This window comes from Rhincodon typus, chromosome 2 (genome assembly GCF_021869965.1).
Source record: "Rhincodon typus isolate 14 chromosome 2, sRhiTyp1.1, whole genome shotgun sequence".
Taxonomy (NCBI): domain Eukaryota; kingdom Metazoa; phylum Chordata; class Chondrichthyes; order Orectolobiformes; family Rhincodontidae; genus Rhincodon; species Rhincodon typus.
The window spans coordinates 129,323,730-129,346,893 of record NC_063333.1 but is presented as its reverse complement, the minus strand read 5'-3'; the positions used below and the strand labels follow the sequence as shown (position 1 = coordinate 129,346,893).

The 23,164-nt window shown below is 41.3% G+C and overlaps 1 protein-coding gene across 1 annotated transcript in view; it reads right to left on the bottom strand.

Annotated features, from left to right (window-relative positions):
- Positions 1-22,141, bottom strand: part of capn7 (calpain 7) — a 31,891-nt gene extending 9,750 nt beyond the window's left edge. The window contains exons 1-12 of the mRNA XM_048608994.1: positions 21,914-22,141; positions 20,554-20,662; positions 20,164-20,327; positions 19,978-20,045; positions 10,089-10,292; positions 9,525-9,611; positions 7,851-7,977; positions 6,867-6,952; positions 6,138-6,231; positions 3,443-3,589; positions 1,881-1,987; positions 1,667-1,787 (exon numbers count right to left, since the gene is read on the bottom strand). Coding sequence (XP_048464951.1) covers positions 1,667-1,787; positions 1,881-1,987; positions 3,443-3,589; positions 6,138-6,231; positions 6,867-6,952; positions 7,851-7,977; positions 9,525-9,611; positions 10,089-10,292; positions 19,978-20,045; positions 20,164-20,327; positions 20,554-20,662; positions 21,914-22,015 — 1,416 coding nt within the window. The 5' untranslated portion in view covers positions 22,016-22,141. The remainder of the gene's footprint in view (positions 1-1,666; positions 1,788-1,880; positions 1,988-3,442; positions 3,590-6,137; positions 6,232-6,866; positions 6,953-7,850; positions 7,978-9,524; positions 9,612-10,088; positions 10,293-19,977; positions 20,046-20,163; positions 20,328-20,553; positions 20,663-21,913) is intronic.
- Between the last annotated feature and the right edge of the window lie 1,023 nt (positions 22,142-23,164).

The window sequence follows — 23,164 nt, the reverse complement described above, 5'->3', positions numbered from 1 at the left end:
CCTTCGCCTCCACCGCATCTGCTCCCAGGATGAGGCATTCCACTCCCATACATCTCAGATGTCCTCGTTTTTCAAGGACCGCAACTGCCCCGTCAGTGGTCGAGAACGCCCTTGACCGTGTCTCCCGCATTTCCCGCAACTCATCCCTCACATCCCCTCCCCGCAATAACAACCAGAACAGAATCCCCCTCGTCCTCACGTACCACTCCACCAACCTCTGGATCCAACGCATCATCCTCCGACACTTCCGCCATCTGCAATCCGACCCCACCACCAAAGACATTTTTCCCTCCCCACCCTTATCTGCCTTCCGGAGGGACCACTCTCTCCGTGAATCCCTTGTCCGCTCCACACTCACGTCCAGCCCTACCTCACCAGGCACTTTTCCCTGCAACCGCAGGAAGTGCTACACCTGCCCCTACACCCCCCCCCCCCCCCCTCACCCCCATCCCAGGCCCAAACTCTCCACATCAAGCAGATGTTCACCTGCACATCTGCTAATGTGGTATACTGCATCTGCTGTTCCCGTTGTGGCCTCCTCTACATCGGGGAAACCAAGCGGAGGCTGGGGGTCCGCCTTGCAGAACACCTATGCTTGGTTCGCACTAAATAACTGCACCTCCCAGTCGCGAACCATTTCAACTCCCCCTCCCATTCCGCAGACGACATGTCCATCCTGGGCCTCCTGCAGTGCCACAATGATGCTACCCGAAGGTTTCAGGAACAGCAACTCATATTCTGCTTGGGAACCCTGCAGCCCAATGGTATCAATGTGGACTTCACAAGCTTCAAAATCTCCCCTCCCCCTACCGCATCCCAAAACCAGCCCAGCTCATCCCAGCCTCCCTAACCTGTCCTTCTCCCACCTATCCCCTCCTCCCACCTCAAGCCTCATCCCCATCTCCTACCTACTAACCTCATCCCGCCCCCTTGACCTGTCCGTCCTCCCTACCTCCCCACCTACACTCACGTTTACTGGCTCCAGCCCCGCCTCTTTGACCTGTCTGTTTCCTCTCCACCTATCTTCCCCTCTATCCATCTTCTATCCGCCTCCCCCTCTCTCCCTATTTATTTCAGAAACCCCTTCCCCTCCCCAATTTCTGAAGAAGGGTCTAGGTCCGAAACATCAGCGTTCCTGCTCCTCTGATGCTGCTTGGCCTGCTGTGTTCATCCAGCTCTACACCTTGTTAAACAATTTTACTGTTGATTTCACATAGAGTTATCAGACTTGGTGTACTTCGGTAAACCCTAGTGCAGCTATACCAGTTCATTAATAATTCAATGCAAGAAACCATCAAATTAAGCTGTTATTTCCAATGAATAGAGTTGGTCCTGTAGTCAGTACAGGTATGAAATTGCCACTGTCAGATTTAACCTTGGGCAACTAATTTACATATTAGTTTAGCAATATGTTCAGTGTCCTCTGTAACAATGTGGTTGAAAAGCAGCAGAAACTCCTACAGCACGAATGGATTCACTTCTGCAACCCCAATATGTGCCAAGTTAGAAGAGATTAAGAAATGCTTTTTAAACTCTTCATCAAGTTCAGTAGGGATACTGATAACATGTTAAATCAGTTACCATATCTGCTGCAGGTCCATCAATAGAGACCTTATCATAACTGGAAATAGCCTGTCCCATGCCGTCCATGGAAATATTTTGTTACCTTGTACTCCCGAATGTCAAGAACAGCATATGCGTGCGTCGGTACCAGTCCCCATCGCTCTCCTTCTTCCTCACTCATAATGCCAGTTGCTGTAGTAATCAGAACATCTCCCTTGTGAAATCTATTGGATTTGGACACAGAAAAACAATCTTCAATGTGCTGATTGAAACTCTTCAAAAACTTTTAGTGATACTTCAATGTGATCTTAGGTTACCTTTGATATAGCATTTTGAAAGTGCCCTCATAATCAAACTTCTGATTGTCTGAATGCATCGCAATTCGCTCAGGTATCCAGCCAGTTAAAGCATGGAGATCGATGTTCTGCAGCATTTAGCAAAAAACACAATTTTACAGATTAGGGTTAAGGCCAAAGCTGAAACAGTCAAACACACTAAGGATTTCAAACCTGATGCTATTGGTCAGGTCATATGATTCCAAAAACAATTATGCTTTAATTTGATCTCTTAAACTGCACTACTCCGGAACATGAAATAAAATATTATGGTGTTTGAGAACATCAAAACCAATTTAAAAATAGAGGATCAAGTACTTGACCTACAGTCATGGTTCACACTGAAGTCAAGGCTCTTGCCTGACTTATTAGAATAGACCATGGGGTTCTGCTTCAAACAACTTTCATCACTGGAAGGATTGTGGAACAAGTTGCTTTCAGGTTCAAGAATTCTGGATTGCACAGCCAAGGTACCTCCAAAGAATTCTTCTAGCAAACTAGAGAAAACTGGTTATTTGAGATTGAGATCGAACAGACAGCGCAAAGTAGATTTACACCCTTCAATTTTAATTGAAATAATAAGCAGGTTTAGTCACTGTCCAACAATATCAATAAATAAAGACTAGATAATTTGATTATTTAACAAGTTACAGCTTTTTAGTATCAACAGGTAGATAACATAGAAAAGTTAAAATTACTACTTCATCTCCTACCATTCTGCTACTGTCACTGATTTAAGAATATATCTTCAGTCCTGCATAAAACAAACTATTTCTCTCACTTCTATTAATGTACATCTGTTCAACTCCCACTATCCAATTATTTGTCGTTATTATTTATTTCTTCTCTCTTTCTATGGCTTTTACACTCTCTTCATGCCATTACTCTAATTTTTTCTCAGTTTGACGTCATCATTTCTTCTGCTCTTTGTGCACGCTTTCTAGACAACTCCCAAACTGACACACACTTTTCACGGACATCATGCAAATTCTGCATTTTTTTTGCAGGTATTTTGCACTCTCCATTTCCACTGACTGTCAGCAAAAAAAAAACCCCGTTGCACAGCCTAAGTGTGAACAAAGTTACTGCCTAATCCCACATTTAACACATCCTCAGCTCCATTCATTGACACCATAAATTAAAGTCTGAGTTCAAGTACCTTTAGTGGAAATGGCAACTGCTAACTTTTAACATATGCAGGAAGTTGTGTTTCCTACAGTACAACAGTGCCTGTGCTTTAAAAACTTTTGAAATCATGAAGGCGCCATACAATGGAATTTTTCTACAAAGCAAATTACTAGCACTTCACATCACTTAATGACCAAAACAGAAATGTTGGAGTGAGCTGACAGCAGCTATAAATTGAGCAAGTTATCCCAGAAAAATGTATTTAATTTACTTACTCAATGCAGTTGCAGGTATGTTTGAAATTAGTTTGTCTGTAATAAAGCAATTTCACAGCATCATCTCAGTAATAAAGACACCATTGGCTCTCACAGCACCAGTATTACCAGAAGATTTAATACTTACAAATTAATACTTACAGAATTGGAGCCTGGAAAATCATATCCTCCCATAACCTTCATGTAGGCCTTTTCAATCAAAGAGACCCAAAGTTCATTTTTGTTATTGGAGTACGAACACAGCAGGTCACCATTGTAATCCACAGGCAAATAGTCATCAATGACCACCTATTCAAAAGCAAAATTGAAAAAAAGAAACAACTGGTCTTCAGTACAAGGTTTATGGCAGGCCAAATCATCCTAAACACAGACAATTACCAGGCAGTGCATGGCTGTAAACATGTGAAAGACAGTTTGCCAGCAAAACAGATCCATTAGAAACTTAATCCAGATGCACAAGTTTTAGTTGATAAATCTACTTGCAAAGATGTGTAGTAGAGCAATGTACTAGGCTATAAGATTGACAGCATCATATTGGTGCAGACTGGTTCCTGCATTTCTGATTAGCACTGCATGTTGGGACTGGTAACAATGAACCCCTCCTGGTTTGTTTAAATATCTATGTACTAATCCAGGGAGACAATGACCAATACACGATCAAGATGAGATAGCACAAGTTCTCCAGCATTTAGGGAGCATTCACCAACATCGGCGGTGGCGGTGTAACAAATTTGTTCGACCATAAATCCATTAGTGAGATCGCAAACTGTGTAGCAGCATTCTACAATGGACTGGGAAGGAATTAGAAATTTGCATTAACATTAGAAATTGACCATATGGTATCATTAACATAGTTTATATCCTACCAACACCAGACAGAAGGAATCACTTACAAGGATGCAGCTATTGGGCAAGACTGAAAAGGCTGAGCTCTTTTCTTTTCCAGATGAAAAATTGCAAGGTGATTAATACAGTTCTTTAAAATTATGAAGGGATTCAATAGGGTAAGCATAGGTAAGATGTATCCACTCATGTAGGAATTATAAGCTAGGGATATAAATATAAGACCATTACTGATAAATCCAATAGGGATGTCAGGAGAAACCGCTTTCATTACAGAGTGGTCAGAATGTGGTAATTCTTATTGCCCATTGTGAACTTTGAAGTGAAAAGCATAAATGCATTCAAAGGAGAGTTGGACAAATACTGAGGGAAAGGTGAATAGAACAGCATCCCAATAGGATTAAATTAAAAGAAATATAGAGCATAAACACCAGCATGGAAAAGTGTGCATTGCTCAAGGGTCCCAGCTGAATCCAAAATCTTTTCTGTGAAAGTTTCTCAGCATAATATTGCATTTTTTTTTTTTAAGAAACAAGTTTACAGGGTTGTGAATGATGGAATGTGGAAGATGAAAGAAAAAAAAATCAAATCAAAAACATGGATGCACAGAAAACAAAATTAGGGTGAACCCCTCCCCCTCAAAAAAATATAAAATTAGAAAAAGAGAATAACTGTTCTTATTAACTAGAAATAGTAGTTATATTTGTCAAATTGGATCAAAAACTCGGAACCCCTTTCTTAACAGCACCGTGAAATTCAGTGGTCAGCACCACCTTCTCCAGGGCAGTTAGGTCTGGGTAATAAATACAGACCTAGCCAGTGATGCCCACATGCCAAGAATAAATCGAAAACTGTTAAGAATTCTTTATGCACTGATCCTTTAATGCTGGACCATTGATAATTTAATTAAATTTTGCTTTTAAATCTTTAAGGAATTTTAAACTGATTTGCACAGCTGTTAAAAACTATATTTTGTTACGAAGACACTTACATTTGTTGGTATTTAAGGAATCAGGTCTTAAGGATTATGAAAACGTTCTCATTTGAAGCAGTAAATAGATACCTAGACCAGTTTTCTTTTAAAAAGGTCACTGAAGACACATGGTGAACACATTTATTGAAAAGCTTGAAGTTGTTTTCTGGAAGACACATGTTTAAGTCTATGGTTGCCAGAAGTGGGGGTATTTGGGGTTCAGCTGGGGCAGAGGTTACAAAAACAGCTTTTACCAACTTTGTGAAGGACCCTCATAAGGATCCCATGAGAGCCAAAGATAACTAAATCAGTTTTTCTTCATGCCAGGCTGTTAGAAAAGTTTGTGACATCTCCTGAAGTTACTGCTTATTTTGAACAGTGACAACATGTGTACAAGGATACCAGACTAAAAGCAATCTAGAAAATTTCATTTTAACAGATCAATAATTTTGTTGTTTATTAGAGAAACCTGAATGATGGATCTTTTTATTAGGAATCTAATATAGATCAAGTAAACAATTGGCCAACTTAGTATCTGAGTAACACATGTGAAAATCAATGTTGCACAAGGGAGATTATGGAACCACACAGGCTAGTAAAAAAACTCCAACTTCAATCATAAAATTTGCAAGCTGACTTTCATCTATTGCCACTATAGAAATACAAAATATCTACTTGCCTCGTTAAACTGGAGAATTAAGTCATACAGAAAAAGGTCTCACGCTTGATCTCTGATTATGTGTTGAGTTAGCTAGCTGTAGATGACTTTGCCCAGCAATTGGAGTGTGGGATATGAGATTGGAGAGAAAAAGCTTAGCTTTATCCTGATCATTAACTGATGATTGAGTCAATGTGAGTCTAGCTTTACGTAAAAGGATTAGATTGTTGTACAACAATCAGAAGGGTGCAAGAAAATCCAGAGTTGATACATTCCAAATGCAAGAAAGGGAGGGAAAGAAAAAGAGAGAAACAATTCCTTGTGACTTGGTTTAACAGTCAAGAGTGTGGAGAAAGGCTTACCTTTCTGGGAACACCATTGATGTGTAGTTTCACCATGTATTTCCCACAGGGATTATACTCTGGCTCACCCTTCCTATTCTGAGGATAAATAATGCTGCAAATCAAAATTAAAAAAAAAATCAAACACAGATGCTGAGTATACAACTTTTAAGGTAGCATGTGTTCAGCACCATTATCTTTTCTTTGCGTAAGGTCTTTTGACACCAGGTACATTCCCTGTATGAGGCTAACTGTCTCCTAGGTATCTCCTAATCTTATTCTGCAACTAACTGTTAATGGGAATTTGGGAGCAGTTTGGAATCATTCCCTGAATTTTGCTTCCATGAAGGATATGCCCAACTTCTACTCAACACCCCTATTCAATCCTTGTACTGAAACGTGGGACTAAGTAAATGCAGAACAACAGGTACAAATCTACACTGTAACCCTATGTGGCACTATTGGCTGTTGTACGTCACTAATATTTTATAAATCGTTGCATCTTCCACCGTGATCCATCATTTACAACTGGTGCTGTATGGTGGGTAAGACATTCAAAATATCTCTGCTTTTCTATCTACATGCTTGCAGCAACATGCACCATGTAATGTCCATTAGCACAGAAGGTAGTCCATAGGAATGTTAAGACATTGAGATGTAGAAGGACAAATTTGGACATGTGACCAATTACAACAGATCTGTTAAAAGCACTTCTTTAAAATATAATCATGCAAGAAAATACTTGAATACCTCGTGATCAACTTTTTATTGTAACGTCTTTCATACGCAGCCCCGATGGCTAGAGAGGCCACAAAGGAACAGTCTGATACCACAGTCTGAAAATGAGTGTTTTAAAGATTAATCAATATCTATTTACATTCTTTGAATTGATAAACAGTCAGCCAGCAGCACCATCATTGAATGCATTACAAGACCGAGAAAGAATGATCCTCAGTTGCGGATTATGCTTTCCAATGCACCACATTCAGAAGGCAGCTGTTTCATGCTGTAGCATTTGAATTTTTACATCTACTATTACAGAACTATTACAAAACCTACAAAGACAGGGCAACTGGAGAACCTGTCACACATCATTCATAAAGGCAAGCAGGCAAAACTACACTGGCATTTTCAAAAACATTTGGACTTTCTGGGCATAAAAGCAAAGCAGATCATTCTAGTCTGCTGTGCCATTAGATTAGACCATGACTGATCTCAATCTGAAATTCATTTCCCTGCTTCGGTTTGGTATCTCAAAAAGGTGTTTATTTGGCAAACATCTATCACTTATAGTTTGAAACTATAACAAGAAACTATACTACAACTATAAACTATAAATGCCCAGCATCCACAACTTTCTCAGGGAGAAGAGAATTTCCAGCATTGATAGATTTGCTCAGTTAGTAACACCAAAAATAGGACATTTGGCTCCTCAAGGCTGCTCCATCATTCAACAAGATCGTTGCTGATCTTCTACTTCAATGCCATTTTCCCCACATCCTTTGATAATGTTATGATCTAGAAATCTATCATTCTCGGTCTTGAATACACCCAATGACAACCTCCACAGCCCACTGTGGTAGACTTCCATGGATTCACCACCCTTTCAGCAAAGGAATTCTTTTGTTAGAAATCAGACTAAATGGAATTGGTGACAACACCCTTCCAAAATCTGATATTGACATTTAAACAACTAAAAGTGAACAGACAAAGCTGACCTTTAAAAATACTGACCTGTTTTATACTAAAGCTAGATACAGTATAGATCATTGTAGGGTTGTTGCAGAAGTCATCTGGTCGTACCCACCGGGAAAATAACGCTTTCTGCTTTGGTGATAATACCAGCTTGCCTGCTTTATCCCTGGGGAAAAAAAAAGAAGAGAGGACTTTAAAAAGCCAGCAGATCTCTCTGGCCAGCCAATGGGCTGAAAAGGTGGTCATTTTTGGGGATAGAGTTGAGGATGGAATTTAAGACAATGGCTCAGACAAAGTTGATGTCAAGCTAAGACTCTGCAGACAGAGACTCAATGTGGACATGGTGGATTGATTTATGGAAGAAAATCAAAACTTTCAAAAAGGTTAAATACGGACTAGCCAGAGACCAGAGTGCATGCAAAGGTGAATGTAAACTTCCAATCTGAGTGCAAGTCTTGAGGGGGCCTGGGCCTGTTTACATCATAATTTACCCAAATCATCTGGTTACAACAGTTGTTAAATATAAAGAACATCTGGTCAAAAAATTTGATAGCTTGATGAAGGTGAACAGTTTGGAAAATCTTGGTTTCAGACCGCCAAACTGACAGTAATCACTTTAGAAAACAAAAAAACCCATTGTTTTGCAGCAGGAGCAAAGTCTGGTGTTTAATACCTGCGCGGAGACAGAATAAACACTCCCTCATTTTCTATAAATATAAATCTCCCATGATATTACTCATGGCAAGCCAGATAATAAACTGTTTTGAAGCACAGAAGTTCCATAAAATTCAGCCTTGAGTCAACGGTAGCACCCCCGCCTAAGTCAAGATTGTAAATTCAAGCCGATTCCAGAGATTTTGCATTATCCTTAAAAACAGACATTTCAAGACAGTACTGAAGAAATGCTACAACTTCAGACAGCAAAGGTTCTATATGAGATATTGAAGAACAGCAGGAGTATTTTTCCCTTAACCAACATCAACAAATTATCCGTCTATTATTCTCACTGCTGTTGTTAGGATCTTGTTATGTGCGTATTGATTGCAATGTTTCTTATAATAGTGACAACATTGCAAAAACATTTAACAGGTCCTGTGGCTGCAAAAGTGCCAAGTGAATGCAACTTTCTTTCCTTCTTTCATGTGATATATAGCATATTGTTTCTGCTAAGACAGAACACATATTGCCTGCAGCAGGAATAAAAACTAAGTAAATACTCAACAGCTTTCAATAGCCCAGGTTTCCAACCTGTTTTTACAGGGAAGTAGTGATTGAAAAAAAACGATTAGTTCGGTATTGTAATTTTTTGGCATTCATCAGCTAGAGTGCATCTAAAGAATTATTTATTTAAACAATGGAAATCTTCAGTTACATGATTGGATTTGTAAAATAATACACTATTTTCCTCATTTTAACTTTAGCGGATTCCAAAACTTCAACATTGAATCTTCATGTCAAAGTTGAAGTGTCTCATGATTTTCACTATAATAATAAATGGAATTAGCCTTTCTAGATTCATTGACACGTGGCATCACAAAGAAAAACCATATAGGTCGACTAAGTATAAAAACAGCATTCTTCATCCCAAATTTGTAATGACACACTGCAAAGACTGAAAAAAAAAGTAGAATTCCCTTATATATACTGAATGTTGCAAAATTCAGAGCTCTTGGATTTCCAAAAGTAAGTTTTACATCAGAAAGATAAACTTACGAAAAGGGCATCGGAAATGCAAATCGCTCTTTGAGATCCACAGTCATGAAAGGCACATATTCAATTCCATTGATCTTAGAAGTTTTTCTGAAAGAAAATCAATTGGTAAACATCAAAACCAAAGGGTAATATTTAAATAATGCATAGGTTCAAACATTATCATTTCTCCTAAAGCTACAGTAACAAATACATCAAAAAAATAATTTACTGCAACAAAAAACCTGAAGACTGACGCACTCTAAAAAGAATTACTCCATTTGACTGCACAAACATATAGCACAGCATCAGTCAAGAAATTTAAAATTGCGAGTACCTGTACCCATTGAAAGTATGAAGACTTAAAGTAAGACCAATTACGTGGGGCTGTGTTATGCACAAATTGGTTGGTGTGATTCCGGTGTTACAACAGTGGTTACACTTTTAAACATTCTTCACTGGTTCTTACATGTTTTGGGATGCCTTGAGACCACAAAGAATGCTATATAGAATGAATGCATTTCATTCTAATCATAAAATACTGCCCGAGGTCAGTACTGTACACAGATGACTTTAAGAGGTTCTCACCGTAGCACCTCAATTTCCTCTGGTGAGTAAAGTTGGCCATGGGATGACTGTTCACTGCCCTGAACTCTAGATATAAGTGGTTTATCATTCAGCGTAAAATCCGATCCCAGCGGGTGGAAGGCTCGAACTGGCTGACTTGGTTTCCCCACACTGTGCTTCTTTTCTGCAGGAATTTTGGGTGCAGAGTCTTTTAATGCTTCAGCTCTAGATGGGAAATAAAATGAAAAAAAAAATCAGAAGGCAAAGTTACAAAAAAAAAGCTTAAGCAACTCCCAAACTCATGTTGCCCACCTCTTAGCACAAGGACACAGGTTAATAGGAACATCATCTTCAATTTTCCCTTCAACTCTCACATAACCCAATTTAGAAGTATATTGCTATTCCTTTAAGATTACTGGGTTAAAATCCCAGACCTCCCACATTAGCAGGTCTGACAGGGAACCTTCACCACATTATTGCAGCTATTCATAAGACAACTCATCACAATTACTTCCCATTCCAAATTACCTGTGACATAAGAGCAAACAATGTTTATATCCCCAACATGAATAAATATTCCAGCAGTGCCTCATAGCACAGCAGTCTTGTTGGAGTTCAAGGTTCACTCCACAAATCTAGACTGACACTTCAATCCAGTACTGCTGGAGCGCTAAACTGGCAGAGGTGCTGTCTTCTAGCATGGACATGTAACAGATCCCCAGCTGCACCCTCAATAAGAAAAAAGATTTCGCAGTCCTGGCCAATATGTTGTACCTTTGTTTCAAACGGGAATGAAGGATAGACCAAATCATTTCAGGCCAGTAATGGGCAAATTATTGAAATCAATCTGAAAGACATGATAAACCATCACTTAGAAAGGTACAGATTAATCAAGATAGCCAGCATAGAATTTTTGGGAGAAGTTAATGTCTGATGAACTTGATTGAATCTTTTGGAGGAGGTAACAGGGAGGATTGATGAGGACAGTGCAGTTGAAGTGGTCTACATGGACTTTAGCAAGGAATTTGATGAGGTTCCACATGGCAGTAATTTAAAAAAAAGTCCTTAAGATTCTGGAGAATGTAGCAACTTGGATACAAAGTGGCAGGAAACAAAGGATCATTGTTAATGTTTGCTAACTGGAAGATTATATCCTGAGGGAGTAATTACAGAGTTTAAAACTAGGTTTTTATCAATGATTGGAACTTAAATGAGAAGTTTTCAGATTACACAAAAATTGGCCATTTGGTCAATAGTGAAGAGGATATCAGTAGACTGCAGTAAGGCCAGAAAAAGGGGCAAATGGAAGTCGACCTAGAGATGAGAGAAGTGATGCATTTGGCAGGGCAGGGGGCTCAACAAAGCAAGGGGATACATAATAAATGACAATAATATCGAGAGGTATAGAGGAAGTGAGGAACCTTGGCATAAACATCCACAGATCCCTGAAAGTAGGACAGAGTGATAAGGTGGTTAAGGTGGCATATGGAATTCTTTCCTTAAATAGCTGAGTATAAAATATAACAGCCAGGAGGTTGTGTTAGCTAGTTTTTAGGCCACAACTTGAGTATTGTGCAGTTCGGGTCACCTTAACAGAAAGTATGCAAGTGCACTAAAGAAGGCACAGAGGAGATTTACAAGGATTTTATCAGGACTGGAAAAATATAACCATGCGGGAAAGACTGGATACATTGAGGTTGTTATCCTTGGTACACAAAAGACTAAAGCGAGACTTAACTGAAATGCACAAAATTGTAAGAGGCCTGGATAGATAAGAAAGATGAGAGCCAGTGAAGGGGAGGTATCGATTTGAAGTTATCTTCCCTCCAGTCTTTCCACGAACGAGGAGATTTTTTTTACCCAGAGGACGATAGGGATCTGGGACTCACTGCCTGGCAGGCCTGCAGAGGTAGAAATCCTCAACACATTTAAAAGGTATCCAGATATGCACATTATGTGCCATAACCTACAGGGCTATGGACCAAATTCTGCAAAATGAGAGTCAGCTGGGTAGCTTGTTTCTCAGCTGGCACGCACATGCGTGCACACACACAGTTAGCTAAATGACCTCTTTCTGTACCATAGATTTCCTCTTACTCCAACCAATTATTATGCCTCACTAGTAAAGCTGGTATTATGGGTGTGTGTTCACAACAGTTTTGCCCAGATAAAGCATATTGATTAGTTTTTTTTTTAAAATATCAAGACCACAGTGTGTGTCAGGAGTCATTAGCATGGCAACAACTCTCTAGCTTCTCAGCAGGCACACAGCCTGTTTGTGAACAGACAGTAGAAAGTTTTCAGCTCTTTAAGAAAATACTCTCTTCCCTTGCAGACAGGTAACAAAGAATTGAAAAATAGCTGACTATTTTCATTCACTATTAATCAATAAATTATTGCCTCTAATCAGTGACAGAAACCATGAAATTTGTGTGTCAAATGTCTTGTCTGCAGTAAATAACTCAAAGGACTTGAAAAGGAGAACATCACACATCAGAAGAATTCAAGAAGACAAAGGAGATCTCATTGAATTCTGTGGACTGGTGCTATTGAGCTGTGTTCACCCAAAATAACTGCCTTTGCTGTTTGGTTTCAAGTATCTCTGGACATCAGAGGTTGTCTAAGAAAAATTAACAGCCAGCGAAGTTCATAGCTGACCTTGGAAGAACCTGTGTTGCAGAGCTCATAGCAGGGGAACAACTAAGCGGCTAGTTTTTAAGCTCAACCTTACGGTTTTTTGTAAGCCTACAATGAGTAGAGTAGGTTTATTTTGTTTGTAAGTTTTTATTGAGATCTCTGTCTTGATTAAAGCTTAAAAATGTAAAAACATAGGTACGAAGTTGGCCTGGAGCAATGTTTTTAGGGTAGTAAGACTGTGCTATTTTCTGGATCTGTAGATTGTTAAGGTGCAAAGATGGCCTTTAGTAGAGTAACGTGCTCTTCCTGTCATATGTGGGAGATTAGGGAGAGTTTCCATGTTACTGATGATTATGTCTGCGGAAGTGTGTTAGGTTGCAAATCCTATGGATCGGTTGGAGTGACAGTTAGAGGCAGTGAGGAATTTACAGGAGTTGGGGGTGTGATGGATGGCAATTACAGGAAGGGAGATAAACTGAAGATACAGTCAGGTATAGTAGGAACTGCAGATGCTGGAGAGCCTGAGATAACAAGGTGTAGAGCTGGATAAACACAGCAGGCCAAGCAGCATCAGAGGAGCAGGAAAGCTGACATTTCGGGCCTAAACCCTTCTTCAGAAACGGCTTCTGAAGAAGGGTCTAGGCCCGAGACGTCAGCCTTCCTGCTCGGCCTGTTGTGTTCATCCAGCTCTACACCTTGATACAGTCAGGTAGATGGGTTATCTCCAGGAAAGAGAGGCAGGTAGTGCAGGAGTCTCTTGTGGCAATCCCCATCTCAAACAAGTACGCTGTTTTGGAAAATGTAGGGGGTGATGGACTCTCAGGGGAATGTAACACTGACAGCCAGATTTCTGGTACCAAGACTGGCTCTAATATAACGAGGGGTTTGCCAGGTTCCAAGCGATCGATTGTGATAGGGAACTCTCCAGTCAACAGGCACAGACAGATGTTTCTGAAACTAACAGCGAGACATCAGAATGGTGCCCTGGCTCTCTGGTGCCTGAACCAAGGATAAATCGGACAGGGTGCAGAATATTCTCAAAGGTGAGGGGGACCAACAGGATGTCATTGTACACATTGGAACTAATGACACAGGATGAGAAAAGGATGAGATTCTGAGGAGAGAATATAGGAAGTTAGGCAAGAATTTAAAGAGAAGGTCCTCGAGGATAGTAATATCTGGATTACTCCTGGTGCCACGAGCTAGTGAGGGTTGGAATAGGAGGATAGAGCAGATGTATGCATGACTGAGGATCTGGTGCAGCGGAAGGAAGGAGGATTCCCATTTTGAATCGCCGGAATCTCTTCTGGGGGTAGAGGTGACTTGAATAAGAAGGACAGACTACACCTGAATTGGAAGGGGACTAATATACTGGCGGGGAGATTTGCTAGAGCTGCTTGGGAGGATTTAAACTAGTAAGGGCAAGGGCACCCAGGGAGATAGTGAGGAAAGAGATCTGTCTGAGACTGGTACAGTTGGGAAAAGGAGCAAGTCAAATAGTCAGGGCAGGCAGGTACAAGGCGTACAAGATAGGACTGATAAATTAAACTGCATTTATTTCAATGCAAGAGGCCTAACAGGTAAGGCAGATGAACTCAGGGCATGATTGGGAACATGGGACTGGGATACCATAACAATTACAGAGATGTGGCTCAGGGATGGACAGCACTGACAACTTAATGTTGCAGGGTATAGATGCTATAGGAAGGATAGAAAGGGAGACAGGAGAGGAGGGGGAGTGGCGTTTTTCATTAGGGATAACATTACAGCTGTTCTTAGGGAGAATATTCCTGGGAATATGTCCGGGAAAGTTATTTGGGTGGAACTGAGAAATAAGAAAGGGATGATTACTTTATCGGGATTGCACAATAGAGCCCCCCTGTCGTCAGCAGGAAATTGCAAAACAAATTTGTAAGGAGATCTCAGTTATCTGTAAGAATAGGGTGGTTTTATGGTAGGGAATTTTAAATTTTCCAAACAAAGATGGGGCTGCCATAGTATGAAGAGCTTGGATGGAGGGGAATTTGTTAAGTGTGTACAAGAAACTTTGAATGCAGTGCGTGGATGTACCTACTAAAGAAGGTGCAAAACTTGACCTGCTCGTGGGAAATAAGGCACAGCAGGTAACAGAGGTGTCAGTGCGGGAGCATTTTAGGGACCCGTGACCATAACTCTATTAGTTTTAAAATATGATAGAAAAGGATAGACCGGATCCAAAAGTCAAAGTTCTAAATTGGAAGAAGACCAATTTTGACAGTATTAGGTAAGAATTTTCAATGGTGGTGGGGGGAGGGTGGTGTTGGTGAATGTTGTGCAGGTATAGGGCTGGAAAATGGGAAGACTTCAAAAATGAGATAACAAGAGTCCAGAGACTGTTAAGGTGAAGGGCAAGGTTGGAAGGTGTAGCGAATGCTGGATGACTAGAGAAATTGAGGTTTTGGTCAAGCATAAGAAGGAAGTATATGTCAGGTATGGATAGCAGAAATCAAGTGGATCCCTAGAAAAGTACAAAGGCAGTAGGACTATACTTACGAGGAAAATCAAGAGGGCAAAAAGGGGACATAAGATAGCTTTGGCAAATAAGGTTAAGGAGAATCCAAAGAGATTCTACAAACACATTAAGGACAAAAGGGTAACTAGGGAGAGAATAGGGCCCTTTAAAGATCAGCAAGGCCGCCTATGTGTGGAACTGCAGAGAATGGGGGAAGATACTAAACAAGTGTTTTGCATCAATGCTTACTGTGGAGAAGAATATAGAAGATAGAGAACGTGGCAAAATAAATAGCGATATCTTGAAAAATGTCCATATTATAGAGGTGCCGGTGCTGGATGTTTGAAAACGCCAAACGTATAAAGGGGGATAAATCTCTGGGACCTGATCAGGTGTACCCTAGAATTCTGTGGGAAGCTAGGGAAGTGATTGCTGGGACCCTTGCTGAGATATCTGTATCATCAATAGCCACGGATGAGGTACCAGAAGGCTGAAGTTTGGCTAATGTGGTGCCACTATTTCAAAAAGGTGGTAGAGAAAAGCCAGGGGACTATAGAGCAGTGAGCCTGACATCGGTGATGGGCAAGTTGTTAGAGGGAATCCTGAGGGACAGGATTTACATGTATTTGGAAAGGCTAGGGCTGATTAGGGACAGTCAACATGGCTTTGTGTGTGGGAAATAGTGTCTCATTAACTTGAAGGAGTTTGTTTGAAATAACAAAGAGGATTGATGAGGGCAGAGTGGAGGATGTGATCTATATGGACTTCAGTAAGGCATTCAACAAGGTTCCTTTGGTAAACTGGTTAGTAAGGTTAGATCACACAGAATATAGGGAGAACTAGCTATTTGGATACAGAACTGGTCGAAGGCAGAAGACAGAGGGAGGTGGTGGAGAGTTCCTTTTCAGACTGGAGGTCTGTGATCAGTGGTGTGCCACACAGATCTGTGCTGGGTCCAGTGTTTTTAATCAATCATTTATATAAATGATTTGGATGTGATCATAGGAGGTACGGTTAGTAAGTTTGCAGATGACAACAAAATTGGAGTGTACTGGAGAGTGAAGGTTACCTCAGAGTACAATGGGCCAATGGGCTGAGGAGTGGTGGATGGAGTTTAATTTAGATAAATGGGAGGTGCTGCATTTTGGAAAGGTAAGTCAGGGCAGCTCTTATACACTTAACGGTAAGGTTCTGGGGATTGTTGCTAAACAAAGAGACCTTGGAGTGCAGGTTCACAGTTCGTGGAAAGTGGAGTCACAGGTAGATAGGATAGTGAAGGCAGCGTTTGGTATGCTTGCTTTTATTGGTCAGTGCATTGGCTAGAGGAGTTGGGAGATCATGTTGCAGCTGTACAGGGCATGATGAGCCTACTTTTAGAATATTGCATGCAATTCTGGTCTCCCTGCTTGAAGAAAGGCCTTGTGAATCTTGAAAAGGTTCAGAAAAGATTTACAAGGATGTTGCCAGCGTTGGAGGGTTTAAGCTATATAGAGATGCTGAATAGGATGGGGCTATTCTCCCTGGAACATCAGAGCTTGAGGGATGACCTTCATGAGGTCACAGATAGAGTGAATTGACAAGGTCTTTGGGACGTTTTTTTTGGGGGGGGGCGCGGTTAGTGTGGTTTCGTCCGAGACTAGATGGCATAGATTTAAACCTTTCCCCTCTCATCTTAAAACGGACCTGAGGGCAACTTTTTCACGAAGGGTGGTGTGTGTATGGAATGAGTTGCCTGAGGAAGTAGTGGAGGCTGGTACAATAACAACATTTAAAAAGCATGTGGATGGGCATATGAATGGGGAGAGTTTAGAGGGATATGGGCCAAATGTTGGCAAATGGGACTACATTAATCTGGTCGGCATGGACAAGTTGGACCGAAAGGTCAGTTTCTATGCTGTACAACACTGACTGTCTCTAATACCTTTTTCCCATCCATAACATTTTTGTTGTTTGGCCAAGTCTATCTGCATGTGTGTTGGGGTTTAAGGAGGAATAGAGATTAACTTAAGAACTATAAGTTGACTAGGTATATTTTGCTTGCCAGTGGTTAGAACTGACTTATTTGTAATAAACAGTAGTATCTTGTTAAGTACAGAAACTTGGTCAGTGTACTGTGTTAACACAAGTTAGTCAGGCAGGCAAACTGGGGAATTTGAGTAACTGGATTAAATCTTTAACTTTTGTGAATGCGTTGAAAGTATTGGTGCTCGAGTATCGAGTGAGTAGGGTGAAACAATCAACATCAGAAAAAGAGATTATTTACTTGTTGGAGCTTACAGCGTGCAAATGAACTGCTGTTGCTAACAGTCACTATATTTCAAAAACTGTAAAGCACTATGGGATTGTGGCCATCACAGATGCTACATAAATGCAAGTTTTTCATTTCAAGACATTCTAAATATTTAAACAATGGCTGAATGGAATGTTGTACCATCTCCTAACTATGTTTCCTTCAGGTTGTAAACACGCTTGCCAAGCCAGTGTGTTTGATTGCAGACGTTTTGTCATCCTGCTATGTAACATCATCAGTGCGCCTCTGGTAAAGTATTCGTGTTCTGTCCCGCTTGTTATTTATATGCCTCAGTTTGTTGGGGTGATTGGTACCAATTACAGTTCTGTTTTTCAGTGGTTTGTACACAGGGTCTAATTCAATGAGTTTGTTGGAGTTCCGGTTAGAATACTAGGCCTCCAGGAATTCCCTGGCGTGTCTCTGTTTGGCTTGTGTGATTATAGGTGTTGTCCCACTCGAATTTGTGTCCCTCACTGTCCGTGTGTAGTGAGACAAGTGAGAATTGTTGTGTCTTTTGGTGGCTAGTTGGTGTTCGTGTATCCTTATTGTCAGTCTTCTTCTGGTTTGGCTTTCAGTATGGGGTCCTTTACATTCGTCAGTAACTGTCATAGGGTGGTTGTTGGTTTGTGGGCTACCCTGATACATTGGGGTCTGTGTAGTCTTGTGATCATCTCTGAAATGTCCTTGATGTATGGTAGAGTGATTACTGAGTCTGGTCGTGTTGTGTCTTCCTGTTGTGGTCTGTCTCAGAGGTAATGGCGGATTGTGCTTTTTGGGTATCCATTCCTTTTGAAGACTCCGTACAGGTGCCCCTGTTCTGCTTTGTGTAGTTCCAGGTTGCTGCAATGTGTTGTGGCTCATTTAAATAGTGTCCTGATGCAGCTCCATTTCTGGGCATTGGGGGTAGTTGCTAGTGTATTGGAGTATCTGGTTCCTATGTGTGGTCTTTCTATATACGCTTGTCTGGAGTTCCCCGTTATTTTTGCATTCTACCATTATGGCCAGGAAGAGTAGTCGGTTGTTGTTCTCTTCCTCTTTTGTGAATTTTATCCCGGTGAGGATGTTGTTTATGTGTCACTGGGTTTCTTCTAGTTTTGTGCATTTGATAATCATGAAGGTGTCATCTACATATCGGACCCAAAGTTTGGTTGTACAGTGGGGAACGCTGCCTGTTCTAACCTTTGCATTACTGCTTATGCAATCAGGCCCGAAAGTCTCACTACACACAGACAAAGAGGGACACAAATTCGACTGGGACAATACATCCATAATTGCACAGGCCAAACAGAGGCACGCCAGGGAATTCCTGGAGGCCTGGTATTCTAACCGGAACTCATTCAACAAACACATTGAATTAGACCCTGTGTACAAACCACTGAGAAACAGAACCGGAAGTGGTACCAAACACCCCAACAAACTGAGGCATATAAATAACACGTGGGACAGAACACCGATGATGTTACCTAGCAGGGTGACGAAACGTTTGCAACCAAACCCACCAGCTCGGCGAGCAGGTCTACAAACTCACCGGCAACCCGAGCTACAAATCTTCTCGAAAACTATGTTGCTTTCCCCACCTACTGTGTAAGGACTTGCATTGCCAAACAGCACTACACACTTACTGCTGTAAAACATTTTTACTGTAATGTTCAGATAACATCACCTCACAAGAAAGAAAACAGACCTCACCTAGAGCTTGCCCTTACAGAAACCTTTAAACTTCCTTTCACAAATTCACGGATTATTTTAAAAACAATGAGAATTTTGATTTGCAATGAAGCAGTTAGAAATCAAACAAATTATTCTGCAGAAGTTCTTAAAACCAAAATGAAACATTACAGCTTAACAGGATTAGTTTCTGGAAAAGAAACACAATCCCTACATGACAACGTTCCAAGAAGCAATTTCTCCACTATTTTAATCTAAGTACATTATTCTTATAGGTTGAAGCAGCAACTGACTTCAAGTCACCATCTCCGGTAATCAAAAGACATTTTCAAAGTATGTTACCCAAACGTAGTTGAGGTACTTCAGACTGAAACTGGTCATATCTGTATGCATTGAAGAGAAGCAAGGATCTTTGCTAAGGTTAAGAAAGGGACTACTTGGACTCAGTAGATCAGAGCAATGTACTTTTACTTCAGGGTTTACATCAAGATAAGAACAAAACTAAAGTATTGATATGGTTCGTATTCCTATAATAATAGTCCTAGCTCAAATAAACCAAGGTGTCTAAACCAGTCCCTGGCAAAACAGGAGCTGTAATTGGAGCTATACTTTAGTAGACAATACCTCACTCAGAATAGTGATTTTTTAAAAACATTTTGAGATTAAGGTGCAGTATTACAATCAAAGAGAATTTTGTACCGCAGCTACTCTCTGTGTTCTTTGAGGCACTGTACGCAAGGCTCGCACAGATGCCTGAAATGGAATTGTTCCGACATGTATAAAAGTTCAGAAGTAGGTCTGCCAGAGAGCAAAAAGTGACTCACCTGTCAAGTGCTTGTCGAGCTAATTGCTTCAATTTACCCTGCAGTGTTTGATCAGAGGTCTCATTAGCCTAGGATGAAAGATACAGTATATATGCTTAACTCTTTACTACATTTGATCACACACATACACAACTTAACATGGACTTTCATGTTCCAATTTGGTCTATGATTCTATAGTTTACTCACTGTGTTCAGGCACAATTCAACAGCCTCAGTGTACAGTTCCACAGCCTCGTCAGCATTGCCCTTTTCATCCTCATCAAATGCTTGTGTGACCAGGAAGTGTGCACGTTCCAGATCCATCTGCTGCTTTGATTTCAGAGGGTGTCCTTTGTGGGCCTGTGCTTGAACTTTGCAAACATGGAAACATTTAGAGCTCTGAGCATCTTTTTTTCCAATTTTAGAATACATACACTTTCAAAACCTCATTGCAAAAATCTGCAGTTAAAAACCAAATGCCAAAACACATTTCGAGCTCCATAGTGCATGACTCTACTTATTTTGGTCAGCCATACTATAATATAACAGGTATAAGTGTAATCAGTTATTCATACTTTTAATGCAAGTTGTACCTACCTGCAGAGTAAAGAGCCTGCACACGGTCCATGTACTCAGTTATTTTCTCCTGAATACCATCCAACTTCGAGCCAGCCATGCCAGCGCATATTAATGCTTGAGCAGCTTCCTACAAAATACATACTGGTTTTAGTAGACACAGAAATTGACTCTTTCTCAATGCAAACTTCCAAAGAAAAATAAAACAATGACTGTATTTCTAAAATGCCATCCACAGCCATGAGATGCCCCAAAGTACTTTCGAAGACTTTTGCCTTAATAGGAAATGCAGCAGTGAATGTTTACACAACCTATTCCCACAAAAGAATAAGGTAATGAACAGATACATTGTGTTAGTGAAGGTCAATGCGTGTTAAACATCCGCCAGGGAGTCTGGGTGTTCTTTTCTGTTTGTCTTGGAATACTGTCATAAATCCAGACCCAGATCAATGTGGATGACTCTTAACAATCCTCTGCAATTGCCAAGCTACACACTTCGAAGGCAAGTTGGGATAGGTAACAAATGCTGGCCTAAAAAGATGGCAGGAAAGGCTTTTAGGAGTCAAGAAGTATGCTACTTGCTCCAGGATTCCCAACCTCCCACTCTTCAAGTCAAACATCAACAGTGGTAGTCCAAAATCTCTGGTCAATGCTGACGATGCAGGGGATGGTTGGCATGGATTTCATGGACTGGATTGAAATTTCCCAACTTGCAAATTGAAAATTTGAGGTTCTGTCTCTGGACAAATGACCCTGGTTTATCAGCACTAGGTTGCAGTATCCAATTGTATGTTTAAAGTGTTTGGACAGAATTTGAATCCTTATTTCAGACTCAAAGGTCAGGATGCTACCACTGTGTCAAGAGTAAAAGGTTACTTCCATGAAAATAGAAATGGAATCTGTATCGACATATCGTGTGTATCAATGACAGACCTGTTACCACCAGTGTTGGTTTCTAGCATCAGGCAATTGTCAAATGTAATTACAAGGGGATAAAGCTTCTGACTACTGGTACAAACAATCAGAATAATTGGGCTGGCACCAAAATTATTTTAGAAAATGATCATCACTACAACCTCTTCCCCTTTGTCAAACAGCAAATTTGCAACAAAAGGGCAGCAACAGGCATCCCCCTCCTTCCACCGAGGGGAGGTAGCAGAAAGCCCTCCGGCACCCCGTTGCCACCAAGAGTAGTTAACAGGCAGTCCCAAGCCCCCCTCCTCCCCCACCACCCATGAGGGGAGGTGACAGACATCCCCACACATTTTCTCCTCCACCCTGGGGTGACGGACATCCCCACACTCCCTCCCTGCCTGCCTGCCTGCCTGCCTGCCTGCCTCCCTCTCTCTCTCTCTCTCTCTCTCCACCCCCCCAGGATCACCTTGTAGTAAAAGACAGCCTCGTTGAAGCGGCCGCTCTGATCGTTCCTCACCGCCACCTGGGCGAACTTGACGGCGTCCTGCTCCAAGGCGCTGGGGTCCATGGTGACCACGATGGTAGTTCAGCCACCCCCTTTAACCCGGGGAACACTGTGAGAGAGCGAGACACCAAGCGCTCACCAGCACCGGCTCGGCCCCGCCCCGCTGGGGGTCACAGCAACTACTTCCAGTTCCGGTTGACTCCTGACGGAGTGGTGTGGGGGTGGGGGCTGAGACTTTCCCCGTTGGCTGATGGAAGGTGTCAAGGCTACTCCCATATTAGGAATGAAAAATATTTACTATTTTAAATGAAGGGAACAGTCGACGAAATGAAACCGAAATTAGGGCATGAAATCCAACTAGGTTCACGTTAGTAGGGGATCTTGCGGTGCAGTGGTACTGTCCCAACCACTGGGTCAGGAGGTTCAAATCCAACCTACTCCAGAGGTGTGAAGCGACATCTCTGAACAAGCTGATCAGAAAATACCCAAATGGAGTTGTTTAAAGAAAAAAAGCATGTGGGGCTTTTTTTTCCCCCGGGGTGGGGGAGTCCGAAACTGGACAGCATAGGTTTAAGGTGAGAGGGGAAAGATTTAAAAGGGACCTGAGGGATAGTCTTTTTACACAGAGGATGATGCAAGTATGGAATGAAATGCCAGAGTAAGTGGTGGAGGCTGGTACAATCACAACATTTGAAAAGCATCTGGACGAGTACATGAATAGGAAGGGTTTAGATATGGGCCAAATACTGACAAATGGGACTAGATTTATTTAGGACATCTGGTCGGCATAGACGAGTTGGACCGAAGAGTCTGTTTCTGCGCTGTACAACTCTATGACCCTAGACGAGGTTGGTACCAGAGCCAGGTGCAGTACTGATTGCTGCGCAGTCCAAGGTGCCATCAAGTGTTTGGATATGTTTAAGACAATCTGTTCAGATGTATCATGACACACCCCTAGGAAAGGAATGATTATGTTCTCAGGTTTTCTGGCTCAGATGTTGGAACACGAGTCTACGCATACAATCACTGTCCCACAAGAGCCCTCCCAGCCATTCTGTAAGATTTTAAACTAAAGCACAGCCTGCCTGTCCATTCAATTGTTATGCATTCTGGCAGGAGTCATTCCTGGATCCTGAGTCTTATGACGTTTTGATCAAGTGGTGCAAACCTACTATCTCTGGTGCATGATTGTGTTACCTTGTCACACGATTG